The 26,040-nt window shown below is 44.7% G+C and overlaps 2 protein-coding genes across 4 annotated transcripts; one reads left to right on the plus strand and one right to left on the minus strand.

The window, feature by feature from the left end:
• Positions 1-9: 9 nt before the first annotated feature.
• LOC107274557 (extensin) lies at positions 10-2,008 on the minus strand (the record flags this gene model as incomplete). The annotated part of the gene is made up of 2 exons (XM_015753797.2): positions 1,171-2,008; positions 10-1,113 (listed from the first exon to the last, which is right to left on the minus strand). Coding segments are annotated over exons 1-2 (1,122 nt in total), but the record flags the coding sequence as incomplete, so codon positions are not given.
• Positions 2,009-5,361: 3,353 nt separating this feature from the next.
• LOC107274709 lies at positions 5,362-26,004 on the plus strand. Of its 3 annotated transcripts, XM_025092037.1 has the most exons (7): positions 5,362-6,189; positions 9,428-9,482; positions 18,901-19,241; positions 21,923-23,672; positions 23,747-24,303; positions 25,459-25,579; positions 25,754-26,003. In XM_025092037.1, the coding sequence occupies exons 3-7, from the start codon at positions 18,908-18,910 to the stop codon at positions 25,788-25,790; spliced, it is 2,799 nt and encodes a 932-aa protein (XP_024947805.1). In that variant the 5' UTR covers positions 5,362-6,189; positions 9,428-9,482; positions 18,901-18,907; the 3' UTR covers positions 25,791-26,003. The 3 variants fall into 3 exon arrangements, with proteins under 3 accessions (XP_024947805.1, XP_015609599.1, XP_024947804.1); XM_015754113.2 differs by lacking the exon at positions 9,428-9,482 and having other exon boundaries at positions 5,363-6,189; positions 25,754-26,002; XM_025092036.1 differs by lacking the exons at positions 5,362-6,189; positions 9,428-9,482 and adding an exon at positions 13,852-13,895 and having other exon boundaries at positions 25,754-26,004.
• Positions 26,005-26,040: the final 36 nt, after the last annotated feature.

Raw genomic sequence — 26,040 nt, forward strand, 5'->3', positions numbered from 1 at the left:
AGGTAGTGTCGGTGGTGGCGGAGGAGGAGGAGGAGGTGGTGGAGGTGGAGAAGGAGGTGGTGGAGGAGGAAGCGGTGTGGATGGTGACGGAGGTAAATACAGTGATTCCGGCGTCGTCGATGGTGACGGTTGCGGCGGTAGGCGTGTTCTTGTAGGTGCAGGATAATTATAACTAGGATAACGAACCGGTGGTGGCTGTGGTTGCGGCGGTTGAGGTGCAGGATAATTATAACTAGGATAACTGACTTGTGGAGTAGGTGTTGGAGTAGGAGTAGAATAGGTATAGGTAGGATATCCTCCTTGTGATGGCGGCGGCTGCGGTAGTGGTGGAGGCGATGGAGGTGGCGGTGGTGGCGGAGCTGGTGCTGGATAATTATAACTAGGATAACGAACTGATGGTGGCTGAGATTGCGGCAGTTGAGGTGCGGGATAATTATAACTAGGATAACTGACTTGTGGAGTAGGTGTTGGAGTAGAAGTAGAATAGCTATAGGTAGGATATCCTCTTTGTAATGGTGGAGGCTGCGGTGGTGGTGGAGGTGATGGAGGTCGAGGTGATGGAGGTGGCGGTGGTGGAGGTGGCCGTGGTGGCGGGGCTGGTGCTGGATAATTATAACTAGGATAACTAACCGGTGGTGGTTGTGGCTGGAGGGGTTGGGGTACGGGATAGTTATAACTGGGATAACTGACTTGTGGTGGAGGTTGTGGGGCAGGCGTTGGAGTAGGAGCAGAATAGCTATAGCTAGGATATCCTCCTTGTAATGGCGGCTGCGGTGGTGGTGAAGATGATGGAGGTGGCGGAGCTGGTGCTGGATAATTATAACTGGGAGCAGGATAATTATAATTGGGATAAGTTCCAGCAGGAGGTGCTGATTGTGAACGGGAATTATAACTGGGATAACCAGTCGCCGCAGAGGACGCAGCTGTACCGGTAGATGCAGAACTAGCATAAGCTGAAGCTGCGTAATTAGGTGACGTCACAATCACATTTTCCTGTCGCTTTGGAGCTGGCAATGAAAAGGCAACCTTTGGCTTGTCGTAAAAGTATCCAGCCTGCCTCACGACACGTAACGAAAGTCCAGTGGCACAGTTGATCAATATTAGCGCCTCCAACTAAAACAAACAACAAATAAGCGCCAGAAAAATATGCACTGGCGACAACGAACTTACCCATTGCAATGGCTGCATAATATCCTCGTGTATAACGTAGGGCCACCATGTTGACGTTGCTTTTATACCAGTTTTTCACTTTTCATCAACTCTCCTGAAAACCGCACGCCTAATGGCATTCCATTAATTCTTATTATCAAGCCGCCAGACTTGACTCAGTATTACCCAAGAATACTGTACAATTTCACTGATTGCATCAAGTCATCCTCCTGCAATTCTCCAGAGAATTGGTGGTGACAGAACTTTACCTAGTGCATTCTATCCAGCCACAGGACTGCCTGCCGTGAGGTAACCATGTTACATGTCTCTTCGTGAAGTCCCAATAAACTGCAATGAAATTTTCGTGCAAGGAACACTCTATCTAGGAAAAACAATTGATTTCACGGTGCATTTCCTCCAAATGCACTTTTCGCCAGATTCATTGCCTACGTTACAAATCGTGCAGAAAGGAAGGCCATTACTCTGCACGGACTACCACGCGTACAGTTTGCACCACCAGTCTCCAATCTATGTCTAGAAGTCTAGAAATATATTTGAATTCCCAAAGGGAACACGCAACTTCAAGTTCAGGGGTAAAGTACAACGAATAAACGTGTTTCCCGGTACGTGACTTTCTGCCGATGGTAGCAATGAAGTTGCAATTGCAACTCGTGGACATTGGATATTTCTAACTGCGTATCTATACGACTGCATCAAGATGGCGGCTATCGCGCTTGACTGTCGGGTACATCGAAATATATTTCTTTTGCATTGATACTCGGCAAACGGCATGTGCACCTACAAGAAGAAGAGAAGTACGAGGATACACGCGATCGCGGTTAAGTATACCTAGGGATAAGAAAATGAAGGTAAATGAAAAAAAATAAAAAAAAATAAAAAAAAAAGCGAAGGCATAAAAGAAAACGAGAAAGCAGAAAAGAATGCCTGTTACACGTTCCTCTCGCAGTTACATCCCCTGATTGATGTGGAAAGTAACGCGGAGGCGATAGTTAGGAAAGTGACAGAGCAGTTACGCGCAGCGTCTCCTCTAACAGGCATCTCAGAATCTTAGCCTGGCAAGTCTAATTGGTTTAATTTACTTAATGGCGGAATTACCCAAGCTCTTCTCAGAACGTTGCAGCTCAGCAAGTACGGCTCGTTAAACGGTCTCGTGTCTCTTGATAGTCGGAAAGCACCATCGCGTCCTTAAAGCCATCAAATACGTGGAATCTAATATGTCATTCGTCAAGATGGGGTCTTATGAAAATGGGTCCAGAAAAGATGATGGGATCACCTGGACCTACGCGCTGGACAAAGATAGATGCTTATACATGCGATATAAAGGATATAAAGTGGAAGAGAAGAAGCAGTGAGAGAACCTGACAATGAGAGAAGTCTGCGAGCAGGTGACTGAACCGTTTCTCCACTTTCTGGCTGCCTACCACTTCACTTTGTGGTGCAAACTTTACGTAGTCTGCAATCATTGGCACGAGAGCTAAAAGTCGAAGACTCGGCGCGAGATCACGCGAGCCGCCATTATCCGCCTAACTGGAGTTACATATACCAGATGGTGAAGTCATGCCTCGAGACAGTTCTCTCTATTTTGGCTTTACGGTGCAAATCTTGAAGCCTTGAACCTGAAACCAGATTCCGACGAAGACAGAAAGTGTAGAAAGACGATTGCTCAGTTTTCGGTATGAATAAATAATAAAAAATAAAATATCAGAAATAGCATAATTCACTCGTAATCTGAGGTCATCATCCCTTTCGATTGCCCTGAAGTTACTTGTAAGATCTATAATTCGTTCTGCATATTTTTTCCAAAGAACGCATCTGAGTGCAAGGTTATATCGAGTTACGATGAATGAATAAAGAGACTCTTTGGAGTAAACGAAAGATCTGGAACAATCGAGATGGAGAAGAACAACGTCCTATTTGCAGAGACCATAACCGAGAGCAGTTGCACGCCAGATGCTCGGTATGGTTTTAGCGAGGTCGTCCAAGAGGTCGTTGCGTAAGAGTACTGACTCTCCTGAAGCCTTGAACCCCATTTCAGGACGTGAAGTGGACGACGTTTGAAAATGTCACTTCAGCAAAGAACAGTGGGTACTAAAGGGAAGGGTAGGTAATAGGGAATGAAAAAAAAAGATCAAGTAGCACTAGAACGTCCAGTTTTTGTCCGGGAAGACTTAGTTCAGGTAACATTCTCACATCACGACGCGACCCTATCCCATCTTCTGCTCTACTAAAGTGGAAGTCAAGTGAATCAGGCGTAATACACTGTAATCATAGGTTAGTCAACCTGAATCTAACCATTATTGTCCATTTTTATTGGTCAATTTATGCGTAAGGGATACGTAACGACATACCGTATCCTGACCGCAGGGACGATCAATTTCGAATTGCCCTTCCTTACTGGCAACCTCAGTTACCACTTACATGTCTACTCTAGTCCTGATGGACGCTCCTTTGCTCCTTCGCACTTGCTTCGTCTCGCTATTCTAAAGCCAATGGGGATATCTGCCTATATGTATATTCCATCCAACCGATCGTCCTTCCGAACAATTTCGAACGCTCTTGTCACTCTTCGTTGATTACGCGAGACTCTACCCAGACTACTTTTCTATTCGGATGATTAATCGCTATAGATATACCTTGAACTGTTTTTCTAACAAAGGAAGATTGGCACTGTACCTATCTGCCATACCCGATTTACAGGATGGATCGGATTAATTTTTCTACGGTCTATAAGGCACCGTAGGATTCTCTGAATGCGATGGAATGTTCAGTTACACGATGTCGTACTTATTTATACCCAATTGACTGTATAAAAAACGAAGAACCGCTTTTTCATCAATTTTCCAAGGAGTTTTATATCCTGTAAATAGCATCAGGGGGAAGCGTTCTGTTAAAGTGCGTACCGTTGCGTGGGTAGTGAACACGATCAGGAACGTATCTACACGGTGTCCATTCAGCCTATCGTTTAGCTGACAGTCGAATAAATGTCTACACGTTTCGTACGATGGATAATCCTGAGGCTAAACACATAAAAAAAGATCGTTTGACTTCGCTGGAATGTGGATCAAGGTTTTGCGAGGAATCGGAAACTGCACGTTCTACTCGTTACGAAAGGTTCGACGATTAGCCGTGAATCAGAGCAACAAGGCGATCAATAACTTTTAACGGAAACGATTCGAGTCTTGGATATCCCGTGGTAATTACTGGTTACGATAACCAGCTACTTGATACTGTTTATATTTTTATTTTTTAAAAACAAAAAATATCACACGTGTCTCAAGTCGATTCGTTACGTGAGATTACTAGTTACCTTTGGACTTACATCTCATGTGTCTTTATTTTACGTATGAAGAATACGGCGCAACGTGTACACAGTGAAATTATGAAAACATGGAATTATAAAATGCTTTGTATCGACATATTATGATACGACGGGGAGTCCGGTTGGCCATGAAAGAATAAGACAGGAAACATAATTCCAAGAAACGTCATCAATCCAGGATACCTTTGAATGCCTAGTGATTGTTGTAGCAGGTGACATATTATCCTTCCGAACCATCCGAGTATCTAATGTAACAGTTGGTAATACTCGTAAGTACAATCGGTAAAGTAGAGAGGGGGACATTTATTTATTAACGTAAAATGTGTTTTTCGTGACAAAGAAGGAAATTTATCTTCTCAGGACTTTAGCGATCATCGACCGCGCGGATTACTTTCGAAAAAGCAATATAAAATGTTTTAATGGCCGCCAACAATAATAACTCAGTTAAGGCGTACCTTTCATGGGGGCCAGTTACTGCCGTTTAATTATTTTATTGCGAGAGTGAAGACCAATTTGCACATTTCACCGTGACCATTCTCTTCCCCGACAACCCACGTTTCCTCCGTCGTCCCTCGTCCAGCAACTCTCCTCTCGCCACAAAGCTTCCCGTGGAAAAAAACTTTTCATTTTTCTACCATCACCCGCGGCCGCCCACCGCCGACGATCAATTAGACACGCCAACAGTGTGAACGCGCCAAGTGAAAACTTCATTACCCCTTAGCGCATTCCTAATGTTCCTTAAACCGTTTAAGATACGCCGAAGGCTGAACAATGCTTCACCACCGGATACGCGTAATCCGCGCTACGAACAACGTCACGCCGGCAGCGCAGTTTCAACGAAACGTAACGCTTTCCCAGCTAGGTTCACGGTGTAGCGTCAAACGTCCTACACGTTTATATCCCACGTAAGCTCGAAATGAGTACGTATGATCTCGCATAACAGGTGTACTTTTATATACATTATAAAATTATGGTGTCAACAAGAAAGTGCTTTGTGTGCATGGAGATAAAGACAAGGCGAGTACACACAGATAAGGAGAATTTTAATGGTTACCACCGGAGTGTACATTCCTAGGGTTAGGGGAACTAACGTGGGGTTACGGAAGGGATGTATATCTGTATACATCTAGGGTTGCCTGAGGATAAAAAGAAGCACAGTCGAATGTGGGGTCGTTCATTGAGGATTTGTAAAAGGAATAAAAGGGTCATCATTCTATTAATCGATGATGCTGCGCTAAGGGCAATTAACGGGGTAGCGAGTAGGAGCCAAATGAGTAAACATGTGGCATTAAGTTTTCAGTGGCGTAGAGAGAGGGCACGGGACATGACGAACGCAGGGCTACAGCGAGGTGCGGGCAGTCTGCGCACAGACATCGATCGAAAGCCACCTCACGCTCCATTCTCTCTTCGAATCCCGGTGTTTTCATTCGATTTCTACCGAGTGAACTACCCTTTCTTGTCGGTGGAAAACGTTCTACCGTTTAACGAGTGTATCACGAAGACGTCTGAGTTCGTCGGATCAAGTGACACTGTGTTTATACTTTGATTTTATTAAGAATATTTAAAGGACTGGAGATACGACTTGAAGTTCTGAGTTCACGAGTTCACTGGCTGCTACAACGCATCACGGCACTGAAAGCATCATCGAATTTGTCAATCAAAAGGATAATGGCGAGGTGGTAATCTCGCGATTTTTATCGGTAAGTGATACTTTGGTAATATACATCGCAGGACGCGTGTCATTCGAGTAGAATCAGATTGAGAACTGAATTATTTGATCCGTTTCTTCCATGATGGGGACTAAGTTTGAAATTATTGTTTTTATATATTTATTGTTTATTAATGGTAATAATATAGTCTGATATGTGTATCAATAGTGAGTTTTGTGATTTGGAATTAGTTAATTTGATTAACGTTTATGTCAGCTTGAGTCAAGGTGTACAGGCTTCGAGTTTAGGAGGTTATAGCCATTACTCGGCCATGTGCGGATTTGTTGCTAATGGTGAAATCACTTTGTTTTTGCTCCTTGGTACTGTAAACAAACGGGTAAACCGACCATTCACTTGAAATACAGTAGTCAGGCCGATTTATTATACGTTTAACTGAGCGGAGGCTACTCGGACGCCGCGTATACTTGACAGTGCGCAGTCTTGTTCCTTTTGAATACTTTATTTCGACGAGTCGAAAATGGCGAGACGTGTCGAGATCGGGAGATAGATACATCTCATATTTCTTTCGGGGTGCTCTTGGACATCTTTCTCTTGTTAGTCACGGCGAAATACGATTTCACTGTCATCCACCGTTCCTTCGCTGTCTCAAAGTAAATCAGAAGTGGAATCTGGACGTGTGGCGAGTGTTTACGTCGGGCTCGTGTTCCGCTTGCATTTCCATTTCGTCTGCTTCTTCCTCTTCATTTTTGGATTTGTTTGTGTATCTTCTGTTGAGAGTACGAAACTTAATGGTAGAAAAAGAAAAGGAATACTTGACGTACCAGTGCGAAGCTGTGAGGATTGCAAAATGTAAAAATAACATTTGAAAAAATACGTTGGTATTTTCATGAAATTATGAAAGTCTTAAAAAAGAGACGGGTCCTCCCATCCCGATAAAGGGGATGCCACAGTCGATAAAGCCTTGGTCGAAAATTTCGAGTGTACAGTCATGAGTTGGATTAAAAAAAAATTAAAAAATACCCCCTTCGTCGTAAATCATACGCGAAATACAATAATACAGAGGCGCGCCATAAACCAAATCGCATTGGTTGACCTCGGTCGAACCTGGCTTTTGTATGACATTTTTTCGTTTATTTAACGTACATCGGTCGGTTTTAAATGGCTCTTGGAATTTTCAAGGTTCGTGGACGGACGGGTTAGACAAGAAGATCCTGTCACCATAGGGTGGCCTTGTGCAGCACAAAATAATCATATAACATGCCTGACTGCATAGCTGCATACTATATAACGCCATCTCGTCTTTATGAGACTGCGGCCCGTACCGTGGCTCGTTAATAAGTTTCGGTTGGGCCCAGGACCCATCGAGAGTGATGCCATTATTATCCAAGAGTACGAACTTTTTCCTCTGTCTAAATCGGTCGACCAAAATTACGGTTATATTTTACTCATTGAATTCCACTACCTTTCAGTGCTTACTCTCCCACGCTCTCATACGTATCGAATATTCGCGCATATATTAGCATTAGCTCAGCTATATCATACAGGCATATATCTGTACCCAGGTAATACAGGTATACCCACAGATAAACCAATTGACAAACGGTAGAAAAATCTTCATACTCCTCCATGCAAATAATATACCTATCTCTGTTATTCCATTCAAAAGTATCAAATTCTCCATCAATATTACCTGACAACACCATTGATTTATGATAACGGATACGTACTCCTGCAAAAATTTACTGTCCTGGTACTCGCCATTACTACCTAGAACAGGACGAATCCTCAAGAGTCGTTCGCAACGACGCGACTCTCCCACTCTGACTAAACTTCTCTCCGAACAGTCAATCTCTTTCGCTCGCTCTCTCGCGGCACGTCGATGCCCGCCTCCAAACGGACGATATTTTTCTCCACGTGCACGCAATGTGCCAGTAACTAGTTGTTCGAGCGATGCTGCATTCCTGCAATAACATTAAAGTCCGACAATATTCACATCGTCCAGTCAGCCATAATTTCACCCCGCTAGACGTATCGACGCGCAACTGGCAAACTTGTATCTCGTACAATGGTTCCGTAGTGGGTATATGCTTTTCACCGAGTAAAGATTCTCATCCGATCGGATGACATAAATTCATCGTGGTTTTATCTACAAATTAACATTTACCTGCGAGAAGGATGAGATCGCCCTGATTCCGGTATCGAGCGCGATGCGGTGGACTTTAACGCCCCTTCGAGACATCGAACAGCCGCATCGTTTCCCTCACTCCCATCAGCAATGTAACCCACCACTGGAGCCTCTTACTTCCGCTCTCTCTTTCCCTCCCTATCTCGCCGTCTATTAGGCACCCTCACTTGCCATCCCCCTCCCCCCCACATACACCCTCAGGCACCTCCTTTTCTTTTTACTCTCTAAAATCCTGTTTTCGGCTTTACAAAGAAAGCTCTGTACCACCTTGAAGTCTCTTTGCATATGCACCCTTATAGAGAGATTCTTGGACCATTTGACTTTATTATATGTGACTTTTATGTAACTTGTTCTTTAATTGGACTCAGAGCCAATTAGTTTTTCCACTCAGGGATAGTTGATTAGTACAATGTTTATTTGTATAAGGGTATTCAAATGTTGAATTGTGCAACGATAAGGTTAACTTTATAAAAGCTCCAGTTACCAGAGATAAGTCATTCTTGAATGGCGACACCGACATTTCGCGCTTTTCAGTAGTTGAACAATACTTTCCCCATGTAGGTACATACCTGACCCTCGAGCTTGAGAGAACAATGACCCATGACGGGGACCTTTCTCTACTCGCGTTCGTGGTAACAATTCACACTTTTACCCCCAGAGAAAAGTCACGATTCCTGTTCCACTTTCGCGATAATCGCACACTGACTGTATTGTCCGACGAGTGGTGTCCGGGTTATCGAAAAATGTTAATGCCAAGACCTAAGTTATTTTTCAACGCACGATAAATTACGATCGCTGTAAAAGTATCGGAAGTTACGTGCACAGTGGGTATGATTAATTTCATAATTTCATTGACTTTCTACGATCTGAGTGATTCGAACGATCACTTGAAAATTTTTCACATTTCTACATTTATTTACTAGCATGTAAGCAGCCCTTAGGGAGAATGATGGTCATTAGAAATTGAGTTAGTTCATTATTAGTCCTATCATTGAGTACCTCGAATATATTTCGAAGTCTAACAGCCATAAGGGGTCGTTGATGAAAGACTCAGCCTTTCTTTTTCTTTCTTTTCAATTCCAGAATGGCAGGACGGCGTACAATTACCCAGAAAAAGGATCGAAATCTCAGGATCTAGGTAGCCGAACGGTACTTAATGCAGGATAGTCTTGCATAGATTTATTTTCTATGCGGCTAATTACCCTCCTTATCGTGCGTCTTGATCCGCAATTTACCTTCAAACCACCTAGAGTCCATCTTCCTGCGCGTAGGAGAGTGTTGTTTCCGGTAGTCGTCTCCTGGACAGGTTATCGATGTCATTGACTCCCTGTGGTAGAAACTGAAGAAAATGAAATAAGAATAACCCAAGAGTCATATTAATGCCCACACAAAATGAAATTATTATCTGCTTCCAATTAACCCAAAATGAGTCCCTATCCGCCTACCTATACATCCCATCTATAATGATCTATTAATAGCATTCCTCGTTAATGGTCGTGACGATAATTCAAGCACCGTTATTCCCGTAGACCTAGTTGTGGGGAAAAAGCAGAATTTGAGCCAAAGACATTTCGTAGCATCCAACGAGCATTAGGATTAACGCTGTTAAGATCGCAGGTACCATCGGAATCTAACTTGGAAGCGACTCGGTCCAGTGAAGATTCCCAAAGGCACGAAGCGTATCCAGAACCTATTAAACCCATCTCTACCTGAGCCTAAAACAATACACGAACGTGGCGCAAGATGTATTATCTAGAATGAGGAAGACCTCTCGAAGGAAGCAGAGAATGACAAGAGTTCAGTCAGCATCTCTTCGTACAAGATCTGGTACAGACTTGTGCCACGAGCCTATAAATTAACAAGACGAAGACGAAGCCACGTCGTATTATCAGCCCGTCGCCATCGTCCCTCATTCAACACGTTTCTAGGTTGATCCGCTCGAGATGATCTCGAGTCCTTCGCTTCTACTCGAAACTCACCACCGAGGAACAACGAAACGATAGCCAAGCGAAAGCGATACCGTGCGAAAGATTCGATCGGCGCTCACGTCGAAAACTGCATTCCACCTCACGACTGTCCTACCTCGCAATGATCGTAGCGCGATCCGAAAGGAGCTTTCTGGGATAAGCGAGACCGGGACGTGTTGTGCAGCGAGACAGTACCAGAGAGGATACGACTCGTCACACTTCGCCCGACTGGAAATACGCGCACACGTGCTTACTGGGTATAGAGTCCAGATTCTAGAGGAGCAAACCGCAGGATCTCGTGCACCGTTGCTCGCCAACGCTTGGCGAATGTTCCTTTCAGTGAATGCTCGTCCTGCGGAAAGGAGCCTTCGAGAGCTTCCATCTCGTCGATATGTATACCAGGGGCAATATGAGTATATACATACGTATATTTCGTGTACAGAGAGAAGAGCAGGGTACCGTTGCTGAATGCGTCTAATGTTTTGTGGTCAGGTTCATAAAGTAATTTTTGCCCCTATAGAAGATCTGTTGAGATATATGGCAAGGTATTCTGCGCTTTACTTGCGGACGAATATCTGTAGGATGAAAATAATTTTTTTTTATTATAGTCAAAGTACAGATAATTTATAAATTTTTTTTACAGTAACAATGGAACTGTAAGATGGTCGAGTCGGTGAAGATGATCTTCGGTCCATTTGTTGCTCGTGGACTATGTATGCCTAGAGACGCGTCTAGGAAATTATATTTTGTTAGACTCGAGATGTTTTCGATTGAATTCGGATGTGAAGTATTGCTTATGTATTTAGCCAAGTAATCCGTGTGACTGCTGTCGTATCTTATTAGTGCATCTGCACTGGATATAACGTATACGTGGTTTGCGTGTAGTATATAGTGTGTCCGTTTTAATCGGGATTTATTTGAGTTAATCCCGAGGGCAATGGCACCGCGTCGCTCTCTCCTGGTTATAAAGGGACTCTGAATCGATAATGCCAATTCCGCGAGCGTGATGTTTTATTCAAGGGAAATTGATCTTGCCCAAGAGTTCCGTACGACTGTTCGGTTACCGGTGCGCTTTATTTGCACCAGGTTATATCACAGGTGTTATCTTACGCTGACCGTACACAGCGCACAGCACATGGGATATCGGATGTTGCCGCGGCATAAGGGCAACGTTAGAAAGGACCGAATTACACGAGGAATATTTTGTGCCTTTTTCGTTTTTGTTTTTCAACCTTTTTTTGTACCCCTACCAATTTCAATTCCCTTCCTGTCTAGACAGAGGACCGTTTACGTGAGTTCGTATAACGGTGCGCTTTGTAACGCCAAGCGCCGTATGCTACACGCTTCTCTGTGCTTCGTGAAGCCTTTTGCATCAACGACAGGAATTAGAATTGGAAGTCGTTAGTCTTTATATACATTGAATAGAATTCCTAGCTAATGACCCAGTGAGATCGCGGCCCGTCACTTTCGTTGATCGTTGCTTTTCGAAAGACACCGTTTTTCAATTGTTCAAGTATAGAGTGAACAGTTTTAATAACAGCAGGTTAGGATTAGCCAATCAGAGGATGCCAAGAAATATATTGAAAGGTAACGTCCGAAAATCATGGGGTTCTTTTTTCCCTACGAAATATCGGCTTTCGGGTTTTTCGGGACGCCGATCGATCTTTCTATAGTGAACTGTACCTTTTGTCTTTTCTCTCCTCGGTAGTGTCTTTAAGCTTCTCTTAAATCAAGAATATATATATATATATATAGGTAGAGCGAAAGATAACGAGAGAGAGCAAGAACAAGGAGGAAGGACGTGGCATCCAAGTGGCGAACAAAATCACGATGGAAAGTGGATCTGGAAAGGCCAGAGATTCCTTATCGGCCGAGCTGCGTGCGTGCGCGGGTCGCGTTATTGTTTGTTGCGGTGAAACTGAAGGAAATAATCGTATAAGGCTGGGATGCGCGGACCTTAGATGGTTTGAAACACAGTGGCAGCCTGCTGGGCCAGCCTCGAGAGTCTAGGCAAAAACTAGGATAGGCCTAGATGGCTCTCGCTGGTAGCTCCACGAGCTACGGAGACATAGTAGAGATACCGAGGAGAGAGACGGAGAGGCGCGTTTGTAAAAGTCTAACCAAGAGGGGAGAACCGAGAGAAGATAGCGGCTGAGTATATATTCAGCTTAGCGGCCGGACAGTGCACTGAACTTGGCAAGAAATCCAAGGTTGCATGGCTTAATGATCTAGTTTCTTCGTCAAAGATATGATTCACCATTATACATTCAGCGTGGATGTTATCCCGCTTCTCCTATCCACTTCGCTGACCCCCGATGCTTCCAACGTAGTGCCTAATAGTGCGTCCTGGCCACTTTTGAAAGAGGCCTCAGCCGGCCCTCGTGCTACTCTTCGCGAAGACGACGCGATACGTCGTCATTTTTTGACTCCCACGACCAAGCTACGATTTCTTCAGCACTAGGAACGTCCTCGCTTCTTCGAGTTTATTGTCATCGATCGACCTTCTCGCGGATGAATTCGGCGGGAAACTCGAGCGAATTCAAACGTCACCACGTAACACGATCACGTTCGATGCTTCCAGGTATCCTGTTGTTCTTACTACGTGTCGTAGTTTTGACGGTTGAACGTGTTGGAAATTCATTGGTATCACCTCTGGTACCACCGAATGGTACCAAGCCTCTTGGAATACATTGTCGACGACCACGTATGCGAGAATAATAGCCGTGAACCGACTTTGAAAGGGTCTCGGTGGTGCCTCCCGAGGATCCGTGGAAGGTGAGGTGTCTTTTCTCTGCCGGGTTCTGTTTAGCGTTAGAAGCATATACCGACAAGGCTGCCTGGAGGACGCGTGCAGGAAATGCCAAGCCCTTCGGAATGCAGTTAACACTTGTAAGCGTACAAACAAACAAAATGCATTCTAATGCAACGCATACAAGAGGCCCCGTCCGTGGCCCTACGACCATGCTTTGTGTAGGACGTAGCGAGGCGCGCCAGGCGGAAAGAAGACCCCTCTCGACGTGATCTGCCTCTCGATGCGAATTCTAAGCCTCAAGGCTGATGGCCTCCAGCCCCGGGGCTTCTGAAACCTACTACGGGAGTACCTTACCAAGGGGCGATAATCTCTTCGGAACCCTCGTGATCGTATTGACGTTTCTTGGCTGAATCGATTTTATTACTCCTGTTTTTATTGTAGCCTGGTACGGGTGCTTTTGGGAGAAAGCTAAATCCCTTACGGAGATATCTCGAGAACGTCCTGGTATATGCATCCTTGAAGGCACCACGTGGAACACGTTGCATCATCTACTCGGACGGACCTCGTGCGAGTCGCGAGAAAAACTAGGAGAAGCAGATGTGCCACAGTATTTTTCTTGGAGGCTTGCTGAACCTGCATACACCAGTGCACTGTACTCTTAAGGCGATACGCTTACGCTATTGGCGCTGTTCTCCTTCCTGATGCATTTCTCACCTCCTCTGGACTCCACTCGATTTGCACCTGTACTTAGGTGCCTATGCACCTGTAACGTTCTCCGTAGCCTTTAGTATATAACGTCCTGGATGGACGTGGAAGTATTCGTATCTATCAGGTATGATGCCTCGATCCAAGAATTACAGTACAATTATATGCATACCTGGTATTTTCCTTGGTCGGAGCGACTCTCTTTTCACGATTTACTCTAGCGAAAAAGGAAGTGTTGTTTCATACCGACCTGGACAAACTACCTTTTCAAGTAACGTGAGGTACCGTACGACGTAACATCTGTCCACTCTCTGGACAAGTATGTATCTTCGTATCTTACGTGCATCGGTATCAGATCGTTTGAGAAGTGACCGGTCGGTAGACGATTGCCAAGAGGCACCGGGTCCATTTTGGTTCTTAAGTCGGCAAGGATTGCTGCAACAGAAACTTTTGAACTGGATTCGTAGTCCCGCAAGTTAAACGAGTGAATTAGGGGAGTTCGAGGTGACCCGATAAAAAAGAACATACCGGCGCGTGCCGGCTGACCCCTCGGGTTATCTTCATCTTTACCACGTGCGGTGCGACAGGTAGGTAGGCAGTTGTCGAAAGATCAAGAATGTCAGGAGAAGCGGAACCTACGGTCTATTATGACAAACCGGTAGTATTCTAACATCGCCGTAGACTATTAGGTACAGAGCGATTGTCGGGGGGCCGCCTGGGCACGATCACGACTTTCCATATTCTATGGGACATTCGATCGCTTACTTTTGCTGACCTTCTTTCGCGAGCAACGTGCACCGTGCCTCTTGGATTATTAATTGCATTGTTGAGACGCATTAGAGTCTATGGTATTTGCTACCGCATTGCGTTGTCAAGACACATGGGTATTAAAGTCACAGTAAAACACGTGATTGCCATAGGGTCTATATACGGGGAAATAATATATAGACGTAAAAAAATTTATATATACATATATATTCCAAGCATATAACACTCGTCACTACGTTATACCATAGTAACGTTAACCTCGATATATGGAAAGAAGGAATTTTCTCTTGCTCCAAATAGGCATACGTACGTTTTCACCGATATAATCAAATTAATTATACGGTTATATATACGCGTTCGATAACGGGTTCGACTATTACCGTAGATTATTTTAAGTAAATGCTTTCCTCGTCTTTATTTATATCAATGAATCATAGCAGGTAGATTGCGTCTTTTACTCTATACCGAGCACGTTAACAGAATCTTATCCGATCTCGAAAGCGAGTCCGACGGTCTAACCAGATAGAGACGCCGGTTGGGATTTAAGTGGATATAAGATTCGGAAGAAAAAAAATACCCGAGGCTACTTTCCTAGGGAGTCTTCTGGTGGGCGTTACAGGAATCGAACCTGGAGTTGAACAGGTGCACGAATTGGTCCACGGTCGAGAGTGGCTTCTCAGGCCTCGGCGTCTTACGTCCTTGGCTCTCGCTCTTACGGATGATCCCAGCATCCTCCTCGGGGAGTCTAATTCTTAGTGCGAGCAAAAACTTTAATCGGTCGCTTCCTTTGCATGCGGACGTTCCTGGCGTTCGTGAGCGGAGAAAATATAGCCCCAAGGGGGCTCGGCTACGCCTGGTAGATTACCTTAGAGCGGCTAATCTTATATCCAGTAGCAGGATCGTCTGAATTCATTTAGGCTGTGGGCATAGGGCATCCATAGTCGAGCTTAGGCCAGACTGGCCATCTTGGATTACAGTGCAGAATATACGTGTATACCTATACGTATAGAAGGAGGACGACTGGCCCAGCTCATTTCGCATTCTGCAGCGAGCTAGTCAGCGGCTAACTATAAGAGGAGCTAACTATAACCCGAAGTCCCTACCCCCGGCTGCTATTTCCAGCAGCAGGCGTTTGTCGCACTGCCAAAGGCCTCCTCTCGTCTTCCTCGCCCTGGCCCTCCCTACTCTCCCCTCCGCCGCCAAGTCCTACCCCACTCGCGGTGCGTTCCTTTGCGTTCGTTCGCGTAAAGAACGCAACGGCGCGCGTTCCGGTCCAGTGGCTGGACAGAAAAGTTCATTTTTCATTGGCGCTTCTGCGTACTTGCGTATATACGCATATATGCACAGGGTGACTCCACTCTTAAACTGCTTAACGTGAATCGGTACAAGGGGTCAGTGCACGGTACGTTCGGAGGACCTATTTTCACCGACATCTAGTCAGAAGCTTATTCGTGAAATTCCATTTCGAATTATTCGACGACTTTAGATCTTTTTCGTTCACGAACGCAGCCTCTTGATATTCTTGGTATTTATATTTATTGTAATCATTTATAGGGTGGTGGAAGATTTTAGGTTTCGTACTCGATATCCGTATTGGATACTTTTGGGTACTTTGGTACCATAGTCTGGTCATTTATATTTTATTTTCAGACTCCCTCGGGAGCCTTTGGTATTTTACGAATGCACGAGGAAGACTTCTAGGTTAGGTCTTTCGGACTCTGTTGATCCTATGGGAAAAGTGTCTATATGGAATCGCACTTCCCTCGCTTTTCTTACGGACGCGCTACGCGATTCAAGGCAGTCCTTAAAGCCCTTCGGTTTGATTTTTACGAAGTGCCCCTCCTCGACGTCTCCACTCGCGGACGAGTGAAAGTATACGGAATTCTTGCGGCCAGTTTGGACTTACGGCGCGAGCCAGCTCAAAGTTATGCAATTCATTGGCAACAGGTGTATTACCTATGTAATAAAGTCCGACGCAAAGATTAAGGTTCGTTCACACTTCGTAAATAGAGGAGCAGTACGTTCCACTGGATTCGATGGTGAAAATTTTCTATGAAGATGATATACACACGTGATAGTATAGTCTATAATATTCGTGATGAAAGTTACTCCATTAACGTGCAGTGACTAAGGTATTAATTGTACGTAAATCCATTATCGCTCTTTCGTGAACTAAACTTGAGGCCTATAAAGTGTCTGGCACGCGATCAACTTTACCTCCGAGAATGAACCTCTCTCTTGGCTCGGGCTGTACCTCGGGCGCACTTTCGACACGCCAGCGGGCCGTTTAATGTTAATGAAAAAAAGGACAGATTTGTCCAGAGCGATTTTAGTTCTCGTTAGTCTCTGTCCAGCAGTCGTAGATAAGGTGGGTATACGTATAATGTTCACGAAAGAAAAACGACCGGAGCGCCGCGTTCGGTTCCCGTGCGTACCAACGTGCGTTCCTAGCTATGAACTTTCTATGGCCTCCATTATCAGTGTAATTAAATGAATTTCGTTTCTCGTTTAAATTTCAATTGAGAAATATCTCGGAGATGAAATCTTCCTTGCGGATCGGTATACTTACGTGCTGAGACTCGTAACTCGTACGGGGCACGCGCGTTACGTGAAGCCGTGCAATTCTTCGGACGGATAAAAATTATTCCATGGCTATGCAGTTCCTATGCACCGAGACTTTCTCCAGCCTGGGGCGTAGGTACCTACTGTAGTTGCGCTGTGATATTCACAATGCTGTGCAAATAGGTATCAACTTGGTACCTATGTCTATACTTGGATCTAATCGTGGCCTTATGTCACGACGAGGGACAACCCTCTTTGGGTAGGTCTATTATACTTGTATGAAATGTTGGGTAACATAAATCTAGGGGCGGGTACTCATTAGTTCGTACTCCTTGCGACAGGTGTGCGAGCACAAATGGAACTTGAATGGATTTTGCCTTTGCAGGTATCTCAATCTTCGCAATTATACGTATACCTGAATAATAATAATAATAATTTGGTGTTTTTTGCAGAACGATCCGTTACGAATATATATATATATATATATATATATATATATATATAAGGATGTGCATATATCTTTCATATATGATTTTTCATTCTTATTTATCTTATTGGGACTCCCTTCGTCTGACAGACATTTCACTGGGTGTCTTTCATTTGTGTCCGTTTGTATTTCGTATTCTTGTTATACACGCGTGGGTCAGTATACTCGTACCAGTTATGGTACTTTTTATGTATTAAGGAGTAGCCTCTTACGGGTGTAGATCATATCTACGCGACAGATACTTCTTGAATGAATTAATAAATTTGATTAATAGTCCCTTTTTTTTTAAAAAAAAAAAAGAATTTACTATTTTTTTCACGATATCAAGGCAAACCGGAATTTATATTTGAAACAATTTCGTTTAGTCAGACACACCAATCGCAATGTTAAAGAAAGAGAGAAAATAATTTCGTGGAACAATCGATCTTTGAAAATTTCCCATTTAAAAGTTTAAGGATCGTCTCCTCTACGGTACAACGTGATTTGCATGCTCAGCATGGTAGACGCTATAGATTGTATGGGTTTACCTCCGATTTCCAAGATTCGCAACAGGTGCGTGATGGAGTTCTTATGCTCCGGCAATTGACTCATGAAATCATAATCATAAGGACACGTCCTCGCGCATTGCCACGCGAATGAAAGAAAGAGAGAAAAAAAAAGGTAGCATTATACACGCATGCTCCCCACCTTACCGATTCTTAAGACCTTGGCAAGGGAAAATGAATCGCGAGTGGCCTTCATCTCGGCTATAGAAGTTAATTGCTGTACGCGTAGCCATTCGAATATAATCGTCCTATCGTTATAGTACTGTTACACGAGATGTTTTGTCGCTAGACCTCGTATACACTGCAAATATCCGTCCCGACGACGAGTGTCACTCTAGACTATCGCGCTGCACGATCCGACCCTACCAGGTAATAAAACATTGCAAACAAGCCAAACGTCTCTGATAACGTTCATTCAGTCGATGGATCAAAAGCGAAAGACACACCGTTTTGATAAGTGTACACACATAGAAAACGAATTAGGATTCATACGTTAAACAATCATATTCCCATTATTGCACCAACTTTCACGCAATTATCAGAAAAGTGTCACATTAGGTATATAGGATCTTACGTGATCATCAAAAGAGCATTCCCTTCCGTGATCTATAGGATCATTACCTACGCTTTCTTATGGCACTATGTTAGCCGCATCAATTGACCAAGATCCACTCATATTTCGTAAATCGTTATGCGCCGAGGTACACACGGCACATAGAGTCACTGATTCTCTCAGCTCGTTAATCATTGTCAATTATATCCATTTCCAGTGCAGCGATGTTCAAGCGACTCTCAAAGGCCAGGCGTCACAGCGCCGAAGGGGTTGCCAATTCACTGCCGCCTTCGACGACCCTTGATCAGCCACCCGGTGAGCTCAGCCCGCGGACCAGTCCGGATTGCCAGCAACCTCAGAGCCTGAACTCCGGCTTGATACGTATAGCCAGGAGTAAGCACTCTAGAAGAAGCTGCGGGGATGTGCCTCTGGGCGGCTTCTTGTCGCCGCGGAACGACCAGGTGTCGCATGGGACCAGAGGTGGTATCGAGACCGATTATCAGATGGTAACGGCGGTTCCTGCCTTTATCGTGGAACACGATCCCGAAAAGCAAAAAGGTAATTAGAAGGTTTATGCTCGTTAACGTGGGAAAGTATCGTCGTTACGCTAGGTCAACTATGAACGTTTTATTAGGTACTGGTTGGATATGGATGGTGAGCTGTACGCGGGTCTAGATAATATTTGTAGACTGATGCGAATCGACGGTTCTACTTTATGGCGTGTGACTGGGTTGTTGGGACGTCATAGAGAATGGGATAGCAAAGTCTCTGGTGGGTCTGACAACCGTAGGCCAGGTAGTAGGAAAAGAATGGTCGACGTAGGATAAACAAGTGAGACCGAGGCGGAGATTGCGCAGAGACACATTGAGATGCAGCGATTATGCAATTTATGAATTATGGTGAAACGACATTGGAATGTTAAAGGCGTGACATCGATACTTTCCATGCTCGGTACGTAGCAGTCAAATTTTATGTGGGCCATACTTTATTCGATCTGTGAAATAGTTTTTGGGGTCGGCGGGGAGAAGGTGGGGGCGAGGGGAGGGGAGGACGAAATAACGTTAGATCTTTTAATTGACAAAGTTAGTAGTACATATCGAAAAGCCCACCATTAACGTCCAAGGGAACCCATAACCAAATTGAGTGAACGCACGGTAATACCCATTAGCCCGGATTAGCCTGTAGACCTTCGATATGTAAATCTATAAAAATTATCTTTTATCTGGTCTACAACACCTGCCTCTACGAATGCTCGAACAGAAGCTATTAATTGCTATACATTAGCTTAATCAATGTCCGTACAAAAGAGAGAACCGACGTTCCTTGCGTTACGCCGGTCAATGATAATTAATTCATAGGAACGCATCTCTATGTACTCTTAACACGCAATACTCGATCCTAGATTTCATCTAAAGTAATTTTAATAACTCCTGGTCCCATACCGTGTCTTTTATTTCTCTTATCACTCGGCGTCCCTCCTCTTTGTGATTCTCAAGTTCTCTCGTAGCCCTTGTCGCGCTCTGTATTATTTCCTTGAAAAAAGGAAAAAGATATACCAGATAGTAACAGTTTTACAGCGAGTAGCGTACACACTCCTATCTCCCGTTATCCAGACGTCTCGTCTGTTATTTTATAAATAAAATACAAGTAAAAATAAATATATGCCTGTCCAGAATGTACATTCCACACAGATAAGTCCTTCGCGTCGTTCAGCCTGACTCATACAGCGTGGCGCGTTACCCGTCTGGCCAAAGGCGAAGTAACGCGTTCGCCGTATTACGGTACCAAGAGTCTAGTAGAGTCTAGTACACGGACGGACGTCGTGGGTACCTTAATACTATGGGCATCTAGATAGCTTCAGGTATCGACCTAAGGTATAACAGTGAGGGAAGACGCATAATTTCGTGACAGGGTACCAATGGAACGGGACAAGAAAAGGAAAAGTCTTCGTGCCAAACGCACTGTGCCTCGTGTCTTCTGGACCTTTTACGTTATTTTCTCATCTTCTCACTCTTTCCTTCTCTCCACTTGGCTCTTTCTCTCTCTTGGTTCTCTTTCTACTTCACGGCACGGCTACTCGATCTTACAGAAGTCAATTATCCGGGGCTTCTATTGCCACAGAGTCGCCCGGAGAACTATCGGCCGACTCGTTTCTTTTCTCCTATTTGTCTCCGGGGGACAGATAATATTGTCACGTGGCGAGTCTAAGTGCTCTCTAACCGAACTGCATGCTCTGCTGCCTCGACTGTCCTCTAGCTGGATTGCTGGATTGCTGGATTGCTGGATTGCTGGACACGGCACTGACTCTTCCTATGCTCTTAATGCCACGGTTCTCTTCTTCTTAACGTCTTCTTCTTCTTTCACTGACCGACGCGCATATCTCGGCCTTCGGCGCACGAGAATTCTTGCTAATCTCTTGAAATATCGCATCCTTTCACTAAATAGCCGTTCAGCCGTCCGGCTGACTCGTTAGAACGCCGAGCTGGACTAACGTGCGTACATCACTGCGTACGCTGCGTTCACCGTATTAGCAACGTATTCTACGTTCGCCAACGTTAAGCGTAGCTATGCAGAGTCGTAGTCGAGGAGTACCTACTGCTGGATGACATCGGAAGATCGTGCTGCAGCGTACCGTTGCACGGCAAGACAGTTTTACTGTAACCTTCCGGCGAAGAGGGACTCCTCTACGCGTACAGGAAGTAGCTGAACGGATCGACTGGGTCTTTTTTTCTGGGTAAAGTTCTGGATATTTTCCGTTAAGACTTCGAGACCTGTACAAATTTACGGGTATTAAAATACCTGCTACTCGTTCATGGTGGAATGGAGTGTGGGGCCATGGTTGTGACTTTCCGTTGTGTATACTTCGTCTATACTGTGCTGATACGTGATTTAAGTTGGCTGGTCGTGACTATAAAGACGATTCGTTGTCACAAAACACGTGTACCCAATACCTGAGCTGGTTAACAATCGTTACTTCCCATGGGGCCAAGGGCCCCGTTAACTGTATACCCGGTGACACCTCGAAAAACTAGTCCCAAAATACGCGGAACCAGACGGCACCTCTTCTTTTCGGGACGATATTTCCTGGGGGCGACCATATGTTGAGCGCGGATGCCAGTTTGTTTTTTGGGTGCGTTGCGATTCGCGAGTCAGGAGCCTTTTAACGTCCAGTTTTTCGTGGAGTTCGTACGAAGTCACGCTGATTGCTCACAGGTCCATGTATGCTTTCTCATTCGCAGGGCTAGGCGTCTGGGGCAGGAGGATGAGCAAGAAGATAGACTCGTTCCGTCGAGCTGGATCTCGCGAGATGATATGTCCTGGAGAAAGGATGCCTCAGGAGAAGCTGGATACGAAACCCGAGATGAAATTGGAAACAAAACTCGAGAGGAGGATACCCAGTTCTCAGAGATCGCCCTCGCCCTTCAAATCCTTCTTTATTCGTATGGGTTCCACGGGGATGCTCAATTCCACTAAACACAATAGAAGATCTCAGAGCATCGAAGATCAGCTTAAGACACCCGAGAAGGAGAATCTCTTCAGGAGTTGCAGTACCAGTCAGCTTAACACCAGTCCTACCTACGTGAAAGGAGATGATCCTTCCGAGGGGATTGATCTTCAGATTAACAGGAAGGACAAGACTGCCTCCTGTGATAATTTAACTGGACAGCAGGACGACGAGGTCTTCGAGACGATGGTTGGCCTGACGCCTCCGCCACGTTCCTCCACATTCAACTCCTGCGACTTCGGCGAGGTCAAGAACGACGCGCTTAGGAAGTCGAGTAGCTGTGACTTCAAGGAAGTCAAGAAGTCGAACTTCCCTTATGCCTTTTTACGCTCGAAATTGTCTGTATTACCGGAAGAGAGACACGGCTCGTTAGCGTCGAAGGATGAGAGACTCTTCAAGACCGCCTCCGAGGAACACTTTCCCACTCTCAAGATAGAAGAGTCCTTCGACGGCACTACTACGCTCGGCAGGAGACGTTCCAGGAACAACTACAACAGGGAGTGCAGCAGGTCACAGGAGACTGCAAGACTTGGACGTAATTCCTACTCGGAATTTCGTAACGGAGGACCGTCCGGTATGAACAGATGCGAGCAAGACAGGTACAGCCTGAATCCGAGCCATTTGGAGAGGATCGAGGACAATTTTCAGCAGGAAGATGCATCCTACACTTCCTCCTACGTCAGAAGTCCAGTACCTTCTCTGGATTCAAGTCAGGATAGGGTAGACTTCGGTTCTCGGATAGGAGACTCCCAGTACTCCGATTTACCCACCTTGAATGCTGATCTGGACGTAATGGCGACTCTACGTAATCAGCGACGCAATTCCGCTCCCAGTGGTGAACAGAGACTGTCTTCGCACTATGTAAGCTCCAACGAATCAGGTTACGATAGTGATGGACCTAGGGGAGAATCTGCAGCAGCTTCAGAGAATGAGGCACTCAGTCTAAAGTGCACAGACAGTTCGGATACCAGCAGTGTCATTGATTCTGAGATCGAGAAGCCGATCAGAAGTTCGACGCCTAGCGAATATCATGAACAGGACGCCGATTTAACACGGGGAAATAAAGCCTCGGATAACAGTACAAATTCTACGAATGGTAATTCGGACATTGCCGAGAATATTGATGGTCTCAGATGGCATCAGAGCAGTTCTGGAAGAATGTTGCCTAGTATACATCAGACATCTTTTGTCGAAGATTCTGCTGCTGCTGCGGAATCGCCACTCTCGCGCGATAACGGAAATCCCATTTCCGATGGCACGCCCAAGACCTTCTCGAATTCTCCACATCGCGCGAGACTTCAGCAAGATAAGACACGATTTTTAACTGATATCATACAGCCACCTAAGAGGGTAAGACGCTGTAGACTGATTCAATTGGCTAAAAGAGATCCTAAGGAGAGCTTGGGTATTAGACTGGCACAACAAAGATCAGGAGACATACGTTACATAGTGGTCCAGCTCGAAAACGATGGTATTGCTCACAGGTGAGATTTTTGAGTTATTGAATATTTAAAGATTTTGAAATATACATTACATACTTTTTATTTTCTTTTCACAGGGATGGCAGATTAAGACTTGGCGATGAGATAGTCGAAGTGGAAGGTAAAGAGTTGAGAACCCTGGAAACGCTAGAGGAAGTTCAGGACTTCCTAAAATCTTTCAAGGGAAACCGAGTACAACTCATGACAGCATACGAAGAGACGGTGCCTCAAGTTTTCACGAATTCTACGATAATACCAGGAGAATACGAGTACCTAGAAAACGCAAAGAACCTCTCAAACATTTCACTACGTAATATCCAAAAGAAACAAGGACTAAATAACAAGAATCCTGCGTCTTCCGATCAAAGCGTTGATCTTCGTAAGAGACCAGACTTCCTACCTCTGACAGTTCTCGGCAAGGACCGCAAGGATGCGGAAACTGCTCTAGAGTCTATACAAGAGTCTCATCAGTACTTGACAAAACACATAGCCAAATTTGAAAAAGGATACGGTAAACCAAGTTTAGGGTTTAGCATAGTAGGCGGCAGGGATAGTCCTCGCGGAGAGATGGGTATCTTCGTCAGGAGGATCTTTCCCGGCGGACAAGCAGACGTATCGAAACGTCTACTTCAAGGTAGTTAAAAAACAAGTCGTTCACATACAATCAACAAAATCTTAAAATCCTACGAAATAATCCATTAAGTTAAATCTCCTTAACGGCACAGTCAGTATTGAGTTAATGCCCATGCACGGCGCGGTCGTGTCTCAGGAGCAACTTCACCTCGTTCCTGCATTCACATTGCGAGGAACCCGGACACTTTTTGAATCTTTAAGCCGACACTTTACACCGCGTGCATTTCTAAGCAGTCAATACCAAAGAGACACGAAGAAACAAATGGAACCAAGTGTCCGCGCCCTCCGTCTTTCAATGCTGCTTTCGCATAACTTCCAGCATACCAACTGAGCACGGCCGATCTCTACGCTTACCGTAGGGCCTTTCTTGTCGGCTACCATGAGAGGCTTGTTCTACTTAACATTATCGCTCCGATTGCTTCGATTTCACAGATCACGCGCGCGCAAGTACGGCGGGACGCACTTTTGTACCGTACGAGAACCGTTCACGCAACGCGTTTCGAGTTTCAACGATCTAACCGTTTTTACGAGCACGCGAATATCGCGGCTTCCTCGTGCCTACCGCATGCTCGTATAACGGGCGGCCGCTGATCGGGTTGCATAAGGACAGGCCTTACTTACTTCTCTACCTATTAATTATCGAACGCACCATATTCCTTTCCTCCCGGCTATACCACCTACATACTGAGCTCGTATCGATGCATCGACCATAAATCACAATATTTATGGACACACGAAAATTTATCAGGATGCCATTGGACGTTCTCGTTTTCCGTTGCTTGCCGAGTCAGAGAAAGTCCTGTGATATCCTGTAATGTCCATTCGTCGACAACCTTTCTAGGGACGCTTTTAAGGAGAGAGAATAATGTTTCTAGGTTATGGAACTTGTATACCGACATTCGTGTTACCTAGTACCAATAGTCAGAAGTGAAATTCCGACTGTACGTAGGAGTGTATGAAAGTATGCAAATTGCTGTGCACACGTAGAGTTAGTTGAGTTATTAGAATGTTAATGCAACGATTAGTTTTTTTTTTTTTTTTTAATAAGGTTACCATGTATAGTTTCTGACAACTGGGTCGTGTTACGCCGATCGCAGTTAATCTTCGTTTCTATGTGTAAAATTCTTAATTTTTCTTTCTCTCGTTGATATTACAGGCGATGAAATTCTCAGCCTAAATGGAAAAGTACTGCGTGGCTACACTCATCAGGAAGTCATCGAGCTCTTCAAGGCGGTCAGGGAAGGCCCCGTCGAATTGGAAATAGCGAGAAGACACAGGTATAACGTGCTTCATGGTGGTTTTGTAATGGTCGTGCATAACAATTCACTTAAATGCATTTTCACTTGTTCTCGGAAGCTTCGAGAATTATGACGGCAACTTCAACGCGCGTTTCAGAATCATGCGTGCGTGCGAATGATACTAAACTTTTATTTTTTTCCTCTTCTTTTCAGGTATCCGAAAACTGCTTTAAAGTCAGCGCCTTATTAGGATCGACAACGAAACCCACCGGAAGTGCTCTTTTTTTTTCTAAGCAGCCTGTCCACGCTTATGCCGTGCAAAGTTTTAGAATCTAGTCTTCTTTGAACAAATCGATTAGCTTCTTGACCTTTGTCTCGTTTAATTTATTTGCCTCTCAGTACTGCAGTTGTTTAGTGGATTAAGAATTTTTTTATATAAGATTTTATATCGATACGTTATATAATGACGCAAGATTATTGTATATGATTTTTATATAGCT

The sequence above is a fragment of the Cephus cinctus genome, unplaced genomic scaffold (assembly GCF_000341935.2).
Source record: "Cephus cinctus unplaced genomic scaffold, Ccin1 Ccin1_scaffold0101, whole genome shotgun sequence".
NCBI classification, from domain to species: Eukaryota; Metazoa; Arthropoda; class Insecta; order Hymenoptera; family Cephidae; genus Cephus; species Cephus cinctus.